The 17,225-nt window shown below is 36.5% G+C and overlaps 1 protein-coding gene across 1 annotated transcript in view; it reads right to left on the bottom strand.

Annotated features, from left to right (window-relative positions):
• Positions 1–12,830: 12,830 nt before the first annotated feature.
• LOC145906441 (uncharacterized) overlaps positions 12,831–17,225 on the bottom strand; it is a 61,996-nt gene continuing 57,601 nt past the window's right edge. Inside the window, exon 3 of the mRNA XM_082993853.1 lies at positions 12,831–13,418. Within this exon, the coding sequence (XP_082849979.1) occupies positions 12,831–13,418 (588 nt within the window). The remainder of the gene's footprint in view (positions 13,419–17,225) is intronic.

Consider the following 17,225-nt stretch of genomic DNA (forward strand, 5'->3'; position numbering starts at 1 on the left):
TGTGGAGCCAATAATATGAATTGTGTATAAGGTGCAGACAAAGTCGTCTTATAGTCACAGCAGCTGCACTGATGAGACATTTTAGGTCGAAACAGTGGCCATATGTCTGCAGCTTATACATAACACTGAACAGTTCACATGGGAAACAGGATTTGCTTACACACACATGCATTAATTATACTTGACAACTCATCGAGTTGACGTTGTGGTGATGACGTACAATATTTCAGCTTGGTATTTATAAGATCATAGCAAGACTATGCAGATGTGCTACAGATTACAGCGTAACTGAAACCTATAAAGAACTTATTGTCATGCGAATATTTCAACAATGAAAAATTGGAAGAAGCTGCCCATCCAAATGTTGATGTACCAGCTGTTGTGCATTTAGATAAAATGATTTAATATGTCATAATGAAAATTTAACAATCTGTGCTGGCATCAAGCAGTTGTATGTAGGCTGAAATGTTTCTTTGAAATTGTTCCAAAGATCTATTCAAAGTAGCATAAAATCCGCCAAATTTGTGTTGCTTCAAACTTTTTATGATAAGTCAGAGCAAAATACAAATGAACAAACACTCGGAGAAGTTTGGCCCATGGTCCCATACCATATCAATACTTCACTGACTGAACTGTCTTCACCTGCATTTAGTCTGTTTTCAATGACTTTTGAATAATTTGGTGAAAGTAAACATGCCTTATTGGTCACCCAAATACACTGGCTTCAATTTCATTGGTCATATTTTTTGAATGTTAGCATTGGTTTTTAGTGAACATGTTATTAATTTCTTCATAAAAACCATCATGGTGACCTTGGGTTCCAAAACAAAATACCCAGATGTTCCTTGAAGCATGTTTTAAATTTCATCTGACACGTTAGGACTCACAGACAGGATCAAATACAGTAGAAGAAACTTTACCAAAACTCCTTGGAGGGAAATGTCTGGGACTTAGAAATTTCATGTTCTCTATAAAAGATTTTTATTGATTTCTACTGTAAACTAACTTTGGTGTCATTGCATAGATGAGAGATAGGCCTTGCATAAAACCACAGTAGGTAGAATACTTTTGACCACTCATTTTTCTACAAATTCCAATTGCATTTTTTACCTAATTTGTATAAATTTTCAGGTATATACAAAAGACTCATTTTTATCAAATAATTTTCACTTATTCACAACCACTTCTGTGATATTCCTAAATTTTCTGTGTGAAAATTTTTTTTTTCTTTTAATACCATATATGGATAGTTTAATATATAAAAATTACCAACTAAAAAGGTTTGATGAAGGTATATGTGGTGATGAGCAGATGGAATCACAGACAGAAACGGAGACAAAGGCAACTTTTCAAGTCAGTTGTATATGGTGGGCAGTGTACAGAATAGAATGCCAAGCACAGAACTTGCAAATGCAGGCCATGGTCAGATAGGGAATATCAGGTGTGCATAACAAGTTTACATTGGAGGCTAAGACAAGCTTGTGTTTGTATGTTCACAGTTGAGCCAGCGTCATCAGAAAGTAGTATTGGAAATTTACACAACACCACAGTATGTGCTTATAGAACTTATTTTTTAGTACTGATAAAAAAAGGTTATCTAAGGTGTAAAAGATATTTCTGGTGGATCAACATCACAAACTTTTACACTAAATCTGACAAATATTATTGCATAAATGTGCAGTAGCCTGTATGTAGATTTCTCCTTGGTAAGAGATAGTGTAGTAGCTAAGTCATGTTCAACAAAAAAGGTGTAATTAAATCTTTATATTGAACAATATCACCAAAAAGGACACAAGACTCTGGATATTCCTCTGGACATTCCTCTGAACATTCCTCTGGACATTCCTCTGGATATTCCTCTGGACATTCCTCTGTCCATTCCTCTGGACTTTCCTCTGGATATTCATCGATATTAGCAGGTGATGACCATAGGCGATGATTTAGGGGTGACTGGGGTGACATGTCATCCCTCACAAACAAACAGGGGTGACAACGTGTGTATTGTCACCCCTGGATTTCGTTTAAATTAAAAATTATGGTCAGAAGAACCACATACATTATACTATGCATAAAGCTAGTTTCAAACAACTTGTATTATCACCGTCACAATCATGACAAACACAAGCGTCTCGTGGATTATTACGCAGCGCAGCAGTTGTTGTAGCATAGTGGTAAAAATCAGCATTGTTGCGTAATAGATTTGTTTGTCACTTCATAATTACTAAATCTGCAATAGACCGAGTAAAACAAAAATGTGCTGCTTTCAGTAAGGGGGTCAATAATTAAAGTGATTAAAATTTAGTGCTACAACAACATGATTCTGTGTTAAAACAAAGTGACACGAAAGGGAATTTGCGTAGTTTACGTATGTTCAGGGCGATACGATTGATGAATGTTTTTTGCGTGTTTTTATAAATTGGAAAGTCACCCTTAATATTTTACAAAACGTTACAAAATCGACGCCTATGGTGATGACATAAACGCTCGCAAAGGTCAACAGTTTTCTGTTTTAAGTGAAATTAACTACAACATATATTTTATCCCACCATTCGATAAAACATGATAAACAATAAATAATTATTAATAACAAACTTATAGTAGTGTTATACGATAATGTTATGTCATTGCTTGATATTATGTATCAAAATGAATTATATCAGTGTAAATTTGCAGTTTCAACTAAAAGATTAGATCCAATGTTCTCTGCCCCCTATTGGAGGAGACCTGACCAAAGTGCAATACTCCATGAATGCATGAGGGCCTACAAAACAAATGATGAGGAGATAATTTCTTCAGTAGCTTCCTTACTTCCTGATTGTCTCAATCTAAGTTGGTGTAAAGTTACTCAGGAAGAGATTGAAGCCCTCTCCTTTGTTATTGAAAGAAGAAACAAATCGGTATTATTTTATAGTTAATGAAAATTCTTAACAACATGATAAGCAAATATATACAATATATACATAATGTTTCAACTTTTTGTAAAGCGCTCACAGTTTAGTGCCAAGGATGTGCTGTCATTATATTTAATTTTTTGAAAACCATGTACTCCTTCCGTGTTTGTATTCTCACAAATATCCTATTTCAAGTTGATTGTTAAAATAAGTAAAAAAATTTAAAAAAATTGAGTTTACTTTATTACTCAGTATGTGTGGCCATTACACTTTCTTGCTTGACTGCGTGTTCGTTGAAAACCATGTATCCCTTCCTTGTTTGTATTCTTACTAATATTCTAATTGGATGTTTATTGTTTCATTCAGATGAGGATGCTCTATCTCTCCATGAACAAGATAGGATATAGTGGAGCTGCTGCATTGGCTCGTTGCATTCACAACATTGAAGAAATTAATCTGGATGATTGTGACATAGGAGAAATGGGTGTGGAAATTCTCTCAGAGAGGATTAAAGATTTGCAAAAACCTGTAAGATACAAATCAGAATTCAAGTAAAGCGTGGCAATTGGGTGTTGTGTAATTTCATATCACCACAAAATGAAACAATAAGTAAATATATTTAAAAAAAAAAGTTTATTTCTGTACTCAGGTTGTCTTATCATTATACTTTCTTGTTTGACATGCGTGTTCATTGAAAACCATGAACCCCTTCCTTGTTTGTATTCTTATATTCTAATTTCAAGTTCATTGTTTTATTCAGATGAGGAAACTCTATCTCTCCAGGAACAAGATAAAAGATAGTGGAGCAGCTGCATTGGCTCGTTGCATTCACAACATTGAAGAAATTAATCTGGATGATTGTGACATAGGAGAAATGGGTGTGGAAATTCTCTCAGAGAAGATTAAAGATTTGCAAAAACCTGTAAGATACAAATCAGAATTCAAGTAAAGCGTCGCAATTGGGTGTTGTGTAATTTCATATCACCACAAAATGAAACAATAAGTAAATATATTTAAAAAAAAAAGTTTATTTCTGTACTCAGGTTGTCTTATCATTATACTTTCTTGTTTGACATGCATGTTCGTTGAAAACCATGTACCCCTTCCTTGTTTGTATTCTTATATTCTAATTTCAAGTTCATTGTTTTATTCAGATGAGGAAACTCTATCTCTCCAGGAACAAGATAAAAGATAGTGGAGCAGCTGCATTGGCTCGTTGCATTCACAACATTGAAGAACTTGATCTGGATGATTGTGACGTAGGAGATCATGGTGTGGAAATACTCTCAGAGAAGATTAAAGATCGGGAAAAACCTGTAAGATATCAATCAGATGCAAGTGAAACATGACTATCGGTTGTTGAGAACTTTTATATCATCACAATAAAAAAATGTGAAAATTAGTTATTAAATTTTGTAAAATTGGATCTATTTCTTTACATAGGATGTGTGGTCATTATACTTTCCTTGCTTGACATGCGTGTTCGTTGAAAACCATGAACCCCTTCCTTGTTTGTATTCTTACTAATATTCTAATTTCAAGTTCATTGTTTCATTCAGATGAGGAATCTCGATCTCTCCAGGAACAAGATAGGAGATAGTGGAGCAGCTGCATTGGCTCGTTGCATTCACAACATTGAAGAACTTGATTTAAGGCTTTGTGACATAGGAGATCATGGTGTGGAAATTCTCTCAGAGAAGATTAAAGATTTGCAAAAACCTGTAAGATACAAATCAGAAGTCAAGTGAAACATGACTATTGGTTGTTGAGAAATTTTATGTCATCACACTAAAAAAATCTGAAAATTAGTATTTTAATTTTGTTAAATTGGGTCTATTTTGCTACTCAGGATGTGTGGTCATTATATTTTCTTGCTTGACTGCATGTTCGTTGAAAACCATGTACCCCTCCCTTATTTGTATTCTTACTAATATTCTAATTTCAAGTTCATTGTTTCATTCAGATGAGGAAACTCAATCTCTCCAGGAACAAGATAGGAGATAGTGGAGCAGCTGCATTGGCTCGTTGCATTGACAACATTGAAGAAATTGATCTGGATGATTGTGACATAGGAGAAATGGGTGTGGAAATTCTTTTGGAGAAGATTAAAGATTTACAAAAACCTGTAAGATACAAATCGGAAGCCAAGTGAAACATGACTATTGGTTGTTGAGAAATTTTAAAAACACAACAAAAAAATGTGAAAATTAGTCATTAAATTTTGTAAAATTGGGTCTATTTTGGTACTCGGGATGTGTGGTCATTATACTTTTTTGCTTGACTGCATGTTATTCAAACCTGTAAGACACAGTTAGTCCTTCACTTGTGCTTGGTTTGGTCTTTTTTCCATTGTTCATATTCTGTTTTGTGACATGAAATTCTCTCAACAGAATAAAAAATATTAGAAACACCTGTAAAATTAACTTTTCACTATTTCAGACTGTTTTATCACTTACACTAAAAAAAGTAGCTTTTACTACAGGATCTGCCTGACTTTTTGTCTGGAAGGTTGTTTTGCCGTGGCACAGTAGCATTGCAAAAGATCTAAGTTTTTTTTTTATGAATAGTCTATTTTTTGCTGTTGTTGTTTTTCAGCATTTTTAATATCATTTTATTGTGTTTACTGTATGGAACTTTCTGATAAAAAGCCAGGTTTATCCTGTATTAAAAAGCTACTGCTCTTTTTAGTGTGATTACAAAAGTTTACAGTGATTGCTTGGCCTGCATCTCCAGTTTTGGTTGGAACCCAATTTTTCATTTTTAAATTCAGTTTTATCACTTATGTTTGTTTGTGGTAATTTGTTTACATTATCCACTGTAACTATGCAACTATCTGATATTGTCCATTTTCTGTTGTTCACATTGTGAATAACCAAAAGATATGGTTAACAACTAAAATTAGTTGTTTATCGTGAAATAGTTGTAATTTTGTTCAACATTCTCTAAAATTCTTTGGCAATATTTGTTATGTAATATCTGTTGTTTAGATGAAATATGTGAATCTACAAGGCAACAGTTTGACGGATGAAAGTGCTGAGTCATTGGCTGGATGTATGCACAATATTGAGAGGTTGTCGGTCATAAGATATAACAACTTTACACAGGCAGGGAAGGATCTCATCAATTCTGAAGTGATTGAAATAAAATGCATGTTTTTGTTGAAAACATAGTACAAAACTGTTCATTACAATTAACATTTTTTTTGCTCCAAAAATTGCTTTGGTCTGTTGCAAGGTTTTATATGATGTTTAATTTACAACTATAAAGAAACTTATCATATATACTACTAATATCATTGTAATGACTGAGAAATGACTAATAATTATGTTTTCTATGTTTTACAGAAGCATAAAGAATATGAAGTAATCCAGTCAACATCATCAGTGGTTGGTGTGGAAGGTGGCAAACTTAATGTAATGGGTTGTGTTGTTGATATTCCTCCTAATGCACTGGATAAAGATGTTAAAATTTGGTTGAGAAGTTACTATGGAAATACTAAGCCAAATGTGAGTGGCTTAGCCATTGCACTTAGACTTAGCTCACCCTTGCGATTAACTTATCAATTTCTAAAAAAAATAAAAAGGTTAATATCAAAAGTATCAATATAAATCTCATCAACATTAATGTTTTGTGAATGTGACGCAACTCAACAAAGAGCCATGTGGCGTGGTCTAACTCCTTTTCCAGAACTTTCAATTTTCCCAAGTACAATTCAGACCTAAACGCGTAAACAAGAAGCGGGTCTAACATAAAACAAAAAAGACAACTGACGGATTTTTTTTTTAAAATGTTTAGAGGACGGATTCGATTACACCTCTGAACATTTTAATGCTTTTTTTAAATAATTTTTGTCAACACCCTGCAATAAATGACTACCTGACTGAATTGGATAAAAATGAAATAAAATTGCCAAAACGTGTTCAAAATCGCTTTGCAAAATCACTTGCTTTCCTGAGCACCCACCCCTTAAATTTGATTCCCATACATCACCTGGTTGCTTTGTTATGTGCGCTTATCTCTATGACAGACTTTTTATATAGACCAAAAGTATATGTTCTGGTCCAAACACTTAATCTGTTTAAACAAATGACAAAAAAAATATCGATGCATCAAAAATACACAATTTTTACAACCATGTAGAAACATATGGAATATTTTATGTTTGTTGTCTTTACAAATGCAAGATGTAATTTATTGGCTGTTAGCAAGTAAAATGTTTCTTTATTGAACAATTATATTTAAACGTTTTTTCTTGGGTTTTCATTCCACAGAAGGAAATTACTCCATTGTTGTATTGTGGACCAAGTGGGTTAAAGTTCACCAAAGATGTCACCATCACTTTACCAACATGTTTTGTGTGTGAAGATTCACAACGTGTTGAAGTAAGTTTAAACATTCACCTTTTGGCCTTTACTTAAAAGTGCTTTCGTGTAAATTAGCAAAAAAAACTAAACTGTTACAAAAAAACTAAACTATTAAGTTGTGGTGTTTTTCTAATAGTTTTTATCATTACGTTTAACTCTCAGCATTTATTGATTGTTAAGGCCATATTCAAAAATAAAAAAATAAATCCACTTAAATTTATTCAGTCAACGTAGAAGTAGAAGTGTTAAAATGCATTATGGAGTAATGAAGCTAGTTTATAGTTCCTATATAGGACAAAGATACACGAAATAAAACCGTTTAACACAATTTTAAGGTTGAAACAAGTCAAGATGGAAAAACATGGGAATATTATCAAAGTTTAAACCACAGTGGGGAGGGAATGATTTCGTTTAAAGTAACTCACTTTACTTGGTAAATGTATACTGATGACAAAATAAATACAGGATAATTAATTTGTTTTCATTAAGGTTCCGATCATTGTTAAAAAATGCCTTTGCTTGGTCGAAAAATAAAATAGTTATGGGTGGATTTCCATATAATGAACCTTTTGACTGTGATGAAAGACTCTGGAAATTTTTCATTTGCGATGACTTGAAATTCAATCAAGGGGAAAATCCACATCTGGAAAAGTTAACTGATTTTGCTTTAAGGTGAAAACCTAGCAAATGTTATGATTTTATGTGGTATTGATCAGTGTGTTGCAAAAAGGCATTTTCCTGTGTAGGCTTTTTCAATAGAAATTATGCCTTTTGGACCGGGTCCACACTCACGTTTTGCTTTGTTTGTTTTATAACCACCTGCGTATACTCCTTTTGGTCACAAGAGGTCGAGAGTTCTGCAGTAACACAAAATATTGAAATTAGATTTTTTCTATTGATTATTGCCAGATTTGCCAATTTTTTGTATTAATTATTGCCAGATATCATCAAACTGAAGCAACTCTTATACTTACAAGTGAAAGTGGTCGAGTTACATTTTCGAAAAATGAAGTCATTTTGTTGAATATTTATGCAATCAATTCAACAAAACGTGATATTAGTTGGAAGTTTGCTCCACACATTGGTTATGAAACAGTGAATGTGAAATTGAAGTTTGTTGATGAGGAACAAGAAGCAGATTTTAGTGCGAAAGTTAACATAAAGGAGGAACAACAAAATCAGGTGAGATAATAGAACTTTCATTGCCACTATCTGTTCAATTGGTATTTAAAACTGTTTATTCATTGTTTGCAGGAAGACATAAATCAACAATATCCAAAAAGTGCTGAGCCAAGAAATGACGACAAACAATCAAGTAGGGAAAAAGCGCATTTTTAAGTATATCAATTAATGCCCAATATTGTGTTACATTTTGGGTTATTAAGAATAACGAAGAAGAACGAGTCTCATTATGGTAAATCAGCTTGTTCTTTTACACCAGGTCAATCTCAGGACATAGAGGCACAACACTCAAACATAACAGAAAGTATAGTTGGAGTTCAGGGTGATGTCCATCAACATTCTGGAAACAGACAGGTAGAATCATTATACTATATATTTGAACTATGTGGAATGTTTGAAAAGAATGCAAACATCGCTAAGTGTATTTATCTGTAGCCTGCGTTATAATTTTGAACTTGAGTTGCGACATATATTTGATTTTATATTAACTACGCTTGCTGTTTGCAGAAAATTACACATCAGTCTGGGGTAAATATATTCATAAATCAAAAAATCAATGCGACAGAAACCTCAGGTAAAATGACAAACACTCAACAACTGATGCAAACTTCATCGGAAGGTTTGTAGTTTTGTTAACTAAGATAAATGATTTCCATTAAGTCACATCGATTGTAGTGAAGATGCACAATTTTGTTACATAATCCGGCAAATATGTTATTTTTGGGGGAATTCGTTTGTTTAGCGTAACACATCCGTAATAAATCTCACTGTCTCACTGAAAGTCATTTGATTAAATGGCCATAAATTAATAAACAATCAAGTCACTCTGAGTGTGTTATATTTACCAGTAAACAAGATCAGAATTATTGTCTAAATTAACGCAAACGAAATTGCGGAACAACTTTTATGCACAATGTTGTTGTTGCTATCAGGCATATTATACTTCAATAGTCTGTTCGTCTGACTCATCAAACGTAATTTTCATTGACCGACTTTTCTCCTGCTATTCAGCTAGTGGCTTCCTTAGTGTAAGAACAGGTGAAACGCCGGTCAAGAAAAATTACGTTTAATTGTGTCAGGGAAACAGTAACTAGACAATTATGGTGTTAATTTTTTTTTAGATTCTGAACCATCATGCAGCAAAGATTGTTAGTTCCATCTTCCAATCCGTGCTGTGCTTTTGATTGATTACAATTATATCCACTTAAACCAATGTAATGTTAATTGCAACAAGTGTCTAACGTTAACCAACATAGCTACAAGACAAGTTGGTACAAAAATCTTAAATATGCGACTAAAAACATGTAATAAAATAAAAGCTTTCTTGTTTAGTATTATTGTCTTCAAACTTCTTGTGTTCTTTTACTCCATGGATTGTATAATTTCCGCATTTCCATTTCCTGTGCTCAGCTTGTGTTGTTGATTTGACACTTTTGTAAATACTACTATTCATTGGTTGCCAATGCTTGTGGTTTTCCTTCGTAATGCGCAGATGACAAAAGTTACAGTGAATCACTGTTTGTTGCGAAGTTTTTTATGCCTTTTTTTTATTTTTTAACTAAATTAAAGTTTTAATAAAATGTTACCAAGTTATTTACATACTTTGTTTGTGAAACATATTCAATGGCAAATGACACGAACGTCGACAACCTAATGCCATAAATTCAACAAAAATTAAACCAGAAGGCAGACCTGGTTAGCTCGGAAAGTTTCTACGTTGCAAGGCATTGGTCAACCATCAGAAGGAATTTCCTTCGTTCCAGCTCACTGAAAATGCATAGCTCGTTGCTTAACAGTTCTCAGTTGTGACTTGGTATAGCCCGCAATAAACTTTCATAAACGTTTTTTAGCTTATTTTACAAACAACAGAAATAAAAGTCATTATATTGCGATAGACTAACTCTTAACGGCGTTTCATTGGCGCTAACGCGCGAGTCTCCAACATTTGTTGACCCAAAATCATTTGAACTGTCTCTTTGTCGGTTTCACTTGCAAACGGTTAAATCCGAATAAACAGTTTATTATCAGGCTGTGGGAATAAATCCCAACCCGGCGAACAGCTTGTAGAGTCTTAGTAATAATAGCAGTGTCTTGTCACCAGATAAAAGATGAAAGATAGAACGATGGTTCCGAAAATAATAGAATCGAACCCAATATAAAGAGCTGAATTAACAGGCGCACATGACTATTTATACTTGGATTATCGGAAGCTTATTGGTAGATTTAGTCACGTGCCGTTATACATTACTTGGGTTAATATAATACAAGAATAAGGATGTGGTGTGACATAAGCATAGTAGAACACTTTATGTGGTAAACAGGATGTTAAATGAATCATTTTACTTGAAACTCGAAACACAAGTAATAAATAAATTATTGGGGACACATTGTACCTCGTTAGGTTGTAGGGGAGACCGGAGATAACTCGCACGTTATTTTTAGAAAATTGCTCATATGTGTTTTTTGTAATGTGTACCACATTCCTAAATTTTATTTCTTAGTAAGTAGTGAAGCATTGCCCAAAAAACAGAAAAGGTTTTTTGTTTCAGCTCATTTTTTAAACAGGTCTTAAATGTCCGAAGTCACATCGGGGTAATATCGGACGTTACTGGTGATAGCTCGGACATCAAGTTTTAACAGACGTTTTTTTGTTTATTTAAAAATAAACTGAAATCAAACTTGGCGCAATACCAGCATTGGGGCATTAGCGCATAAAATATCATTCAAGCTTTCAGGAATCGTTGCGTGGCCACTTGCGGTTTCGACCCTTCCACACGTACAGGAATTTCCAATACTTTGGGTAACTCGTGTACTTTTCACGGCAGCATGGATATCATGTATTTTCGTGTCAACAAACGAATTTTTATCTATGGGTTCTTCTTACTGCCAAAATCCGACAATTTCATCCAGCCTCTGTATATTCTCTTCTATGACCTGATAATTTTGCCTAAAACTCAAATAGTGTGGTCTCCTCGCTATTTTTTGCCATCATGTCAAAAGTATTCCCGACCACGTGACGATATAAAAATCACAAAAATATGATCGTATTTTTTAACGTTAGGCAAAATCATCATTGGCCCATCCAAGAATACGTGGTTGAATATGCAATCAACCAATCACTACTTCTTTTTGATTTACTGTGACTTTGATATAACCTTCCACATACAAATTATAATTTTCCAAGTAGGCATGATTTAATTTTAAAGTTCCTGTTTACGTGTCATGGGGACATAAAGCTTTTGTGAAACAATACCTAATTGTGACGTAAAATACCTCGTCCGAGGTATCCCCTTCCCTGCTATTGTAGGTGTTATATACTTTTCATGTGTTGGGTATTCTAAAAAATAATATAATGAATTTGAGATGTTCCATGTGGTCTGCATGTGGTCTGCATGTGTTGGACTTGCGACAAGAATGTCGTCCAGATAGACATAAATAAAATCCAAACCTTGACAAATGGCGTCCATGAGCCGTTGGAAAGTTTGAGCCGCATTCTTCAATCCAAACGGGGTTCGAAGAAACTCAAACAGGCCAAATGGCGTGATTACAGCTGTCTTCGGAATGTCAGCTTCAGCCACGGGAACCTGGTGATAACCACGTACCAAGTCTATCTTTGAAAAAACGGAACAACCCGCGAGACGCGCGGTGAAATCATGGATATGCGGTATAGAATAACGATCGGCCTGTGTGGCGTCGTTAAGGCGACGATAATCGCCGCAAGGGCGCCAGCCACCGGAAGGCTTTTCCACCATGTGGAGAGGGGATGCCCAAGGACTGGCTGATCGGCGCACTATGCCTAAATCCAGCATTTTCTGAAACTCGGCTTTAGCCAACACTAACTCTTCAGGCGAGAGGCGCCTGACTCGGCAATGCACAGGGCGCCCATCAGTTACAATGTGATGCTGAACACCGTGCTTAGGCAAGAAATCACAAAATCTAGGTGTTTTTACCTTTGAGAACTGCTCCAGCAACTTCTCGTAGGGGCAAAGCACGGAATTGAGAGTTCGAAGTTGTGGCGGTTGTTGTAGAGACGTTTTCAAGGGGTAGCTCGCGAACACCTCTGCGTGAACAAGACGTTTTCTTTCAACATCGACAAGCAGGCGATTAGCGCGGAGAAAGTCAGCACCGAGCAGTGGACGTGAGACATCGGCCAACACGAACTTCCATTTGTAAACACCAGAGGGAATGTGCAGTTGAACAACTTTGTATCCGTAAGTGGCTATGGAGCTTCCATTAGCGGCCTTGAGAACGGAACCCTTGCGTGTGGTGCGACGTTCGAAGCCAGTGGGGGGAAGTGCGCTGACTTCAGCACCAGTGTCAACCAAAAAGTTGCGGCCGGAAACCTTGTCCCAAAGAAAGAACAGGCTGAAAGAGACGCCAGTTGCCCCAGCCATTACCGGCAACCGGCGTTGTCGTTTCCCTGATAAGCGCACGGAGGGCAGCATTGGCGCGCGTCTGCTCCAAAGCGCCTGTGATAAAAGCACATGCTGGAGGGCTTCGCAGTGCGGCGTGGAGCTGACCGAGTGCTATCCTCCTTGCTGACAGCAAATTCCGCTCTGTTATTGCGAGAAAGCCACAATAAATCCGCCCGTTTGGCAAGCTGCCGCGGATCTGCAGTATTCTCACGGGCCAAAACCACTCTAATATCTTCCGGCATGTGCTGCAGGAACAAATGATGGAAAAGAAAGCAAGCGTGGTGGTCACCTAACAAGGCAAGCATTTCGTCCATTAAAACCGACGGTTTCTTATCACCTAACGGTGGCATGTTCAGGAGACGGGCTGCACGTTCTGGTGGGGAAAGAGCAAATGATTGCAGCAAGCGCCTTCGAATGGCTTCAAACTTGTTTTCGGCAGGCGGCCGTTCAAGCAAGTCAATAAGTCGCGCTGCTGTGGCCTGGTCCAAGGCCGAAACCACGTGAAAGTACTTTGTTTCTTCTGCTGTGATCTTCTTTATCGCAAACTGCGCGACAGCGTTTTCAGTCTCCATAACCTCCAAATAACGGTTTTGGAGACTCGGGGTCACTAGTAAATCGGTTGATGCTTTATTGCGTGAGTCAGAAAGGGGCAAGCAACACAATAAACACGTGTATATAAGGCGGCAATCGCGACACGGGAAAAAGGTAATAGCACGCTTCAATGCACAGGCGAACACTACAGTTCGGTCGCCACAATAAGGCCTAGATGCAATAGCAGGATGTTCGAGTTTTCTTTCCAGATGTCCAGATCCTCCTACATTGATATTTAGGAGTGTTCACATCACCGCCATTGAAATATGTGCAATTAGACAACAGAACGATCTCGACGGTTTTGGGAGTTCGAGCAACGCATATACTTGAAGACGTTCGCAATCTTTCACATTTCAACAATCACCACCGGTTTTACACGTGCGGGAGTCAATCATTTAACTACAATCTCTATACGAGTACAAGGAGTTCATTAGAAAACCACGTCAAAACACAAGGACAACTCATCCAAGAGCAATCGGATCAATATTCGGAAATTCGAACAAATAACGCGAACCACCACCGAACCACAATATTCATCAACCAAAATACACATGAAACTCACTTTAACTCGGAAAGCATCTTGAACGAGGGGGAAGTGTGTTTATCGTCAAACGTAATATTTGCAATTATTATGTTGTGTTTTACACTATTTCTGGCACCACCCGTTTTAACGTCGGACAATAATCACGCTTTTAAACCCATTCAACTCATTAACGGTGAACATGCTACGCTCGTAATAGATGTGTATGCTTGTGTTTTGTTTCCAAAATACGTTTGAAGTTGTGTTCCTTTCTGCGTGAAATTCATTTGTCAAAATGACAGAAGTAATTTTCCGCATGAGTGGTTTGGGCTCAAAAATAGCGCAGCTCTAAATCTTTTTGTGGTAAAAGTTTTACGTTTGGCAAAGTAGAAATTTTTGAAACATATAAGTTCCAAGCTGCAACCACCGTTTCGACCACGGTGCAGCGGCCTACATCAGAATAGAAAAATGTGAATAATTCAAGTCAAGTCATAATCAAATTTAATTTATTTTGGGCAAAAAGTAAATAGGCAGATTAACATTATACAACAGAAATAAAATGGCATGGCACCGATAAATCCATAAAGGTTATCGAGTCAGGGGCCTATGTAAAGGTGATTTCCTCACGGAGAATAACCGTCTGTCATAGGATCACAGCCAGTCGCAATGGGAGGTGATGGGTTGGGGCAGGTTGCATATGGCGGAAGGTGGCCACCCAGCCCTGCTGGCCAAAGCAAAAACCATCGAAACGCAAACGCCAACTCGGTTCTCAGAACGTTTCCTTAATTCCACATCGACAGACCTTAAGTGCCTTATGGTGGTAGTTTTGGTTGGAGATGGTCGGGATCGTTTGGAGGTTACGCTTGTTGAAGCAGCGCTCATAATACAACGTGGACACAAACTGAGAAAAAACGCTAGAGTCGAAATGGAAGAACTTGCTTGGCAATTTTTCCTCAGCACCTCCTGCACTCCAAAATCAACGATAACCCGTGGTTGCCGATATTTGTAATGCAGATGTTTCCCCCCCGTTTTCCTTAACGTTCTTCATTACTTTTTTGATACTAGCATTTTTTCTCTTTCCTTAGTTTTTGCACCTCAACGTTGTCCACGTCGTGGTAATCTGTATGTTAATATTTGTAGATCCTGATGAAGGCTGCTGCATAGCAACCTAAACGTTGATGGAATATAATTATTGCCAAAAGAGCCGTATTGCGGCAATAAAACATGCCTGGTAGCATCAGTAATAATTTATGAAAAACATGTTGTTCTTTTAAATAAAGATCTGTCTTACAAATAATTGCAGTTTGTTTGCCGTCGCGTTTCCGTTACAAGATCTCAAAATGTTCAAATTCTTTCCGAATTGCTTTCCGCTTGCAAGTCACCTATTAGAATTTATTGCTAAAATTGGTAAGTAGTTGTAAATTATCGTTTGTGATGTTGCTTCCCTTAAATTTTGTATAAACAATCTGTTTGTATTTTTGCTGCTTTTACCTTATTACAATGTATTTCTCAAAAAAACGCCTCGTTTCTGTTGAACGGTGAAACTTTTATCTGCAGGGGGGAATGTTCCTGCTTCTCTCTTTATTATCCTCCATTATTTCGCGTTTGAGTTACCGAAGAGGGCAGCGACGTAATATCTATTTCATTCTGCCGGTACAGTGTATTGTGAAGGTGGCAAATATCAGCTTCTGTCAGCACAGAGTCAGTACAGAGTTTTGTCAGTACATTATTTTCATTTGATAAGCAAAGTGGAGCCAATAATATAAATTGTGTAAGGTGTCCACTGTTTCGACCTAAAAGGTCTCATCAGTGCAGCTTATGTGACTATCAGACGACTTTGCTGACCAAACACCAGCTGCACTGATGAGACCCTTTAGGTCGAAACAGTGGCCATCTGTCTGCAGCTTACACAATTCATTATTTTCATGTTTTTTCTTCATCGCATGAGTTTTATTTTCAGTTCTGAAGTGTTTCAAGATCTGCCCCCGAACACGATTTTCAATTTTGTGGCAGTTTTATGTTCTGAAACACTTTTGCAGTTAATTAATAAAACGAATAAGAAATGTGGATGTTGTTTCCAACGAAACACGTATTCATGAAATAAATGCTTTGAGACAGGAAGTCTTGTTTTTGTATTTTTGAATTGTTTTCAGTTAAGTCGAAGGTTCCTTCAAGGACTTCCTAAAACTGTGTGAGGGTAATGTAAAGGTCGTCAACACACCATGTGCCATCCATTGTTGCCTAGAGTTGTGTCTACATCACAAATGGTGTCGTGTTTCTCAGGAAAATGATATCTCGAACAAAACCACGCATGAAGTTGTCACGTGACTTGACTTATTGTTTTGAGCTATAATGTTGTGTTGAAATCAGTTTTTTCCAAAGTACACGAGAAAGTACTATAGCAGTAAAAGAAACCAGAGACTGACGCTGCCAATGTAACCTTACTCGCTTTGTATGATATTATCGGTAACCAAGGTAACCATTATTTCATCATCAACACTCTGGTCCGTTGACAACATATTACATCATGACATTTGTTTCTTATTCAAAATGTTTCTTGTCCGAAAAAGCACATTTGTTACAAGACCTCAATGTTTTATTAGCTGCAGGATATTGTGTAGTTTACAATTGAATTCTATTCTGCCAATTACATTTCAAGTCACGGTGGATTTCAACCTGACACAAAAATATGAATGAAAGCAACATAATATCCCGTAAACACGAACCGACAGGGTTGAGTTTGATTGTTTACTTGCGCACTCGTTTTTTTGCGACACGGAGACATTCAGTGTTGTTGGTTTCAGCTTCAAGCTAGAGTCAATCCTGAAGTTAATAGGTTGATTTAGAACAGTGATTCCCAACCTTTTTGTGTGTGCGTACTACTTGGAGGTAAAACAATTTCGACGTGTACCACCTAGTTGAGTGTTACAAAGTAACCTAGGGGATGAAGTAACGAACATTTTGATATCACTTACGATTTTTTAAATTCGAACTATATTCGCAAATTACGGAAAGGTGCTCGCGTGCCACCTGGAATACCGTCGCGTATAACAACAGAATCACAGAAGAAAACTTTTTTCATGAATGACAAAATTTTTTCCAAAAAATGTTCAACTAAAACATTCATACCAATGTCTTAAAGGGCAATCGATCACAAGATTTCATTTTCATGATATGCAAACCAAGAGCATTATTGCAGAGGTTTGTAACGTTTAGAATGTGACGTAATGAGAATGACTTGCAGTTTTGTACCGCCCAGGTA

The sequence above is a fragment of the Ascidia mentula genome, chromosome 6 (genome assembly GCF_947561715.1).
Source record: "Ascidia mentula chromosome 6, kaAscMent1.1, whole genome shotgun sequence".
Taxonomy (NCBI): Eukaryota; Metazoa; Chordata; class Ascidiacea; order Phlebobranchia; family Ascidiidae; genus Ascidia; species Ascidia mentula.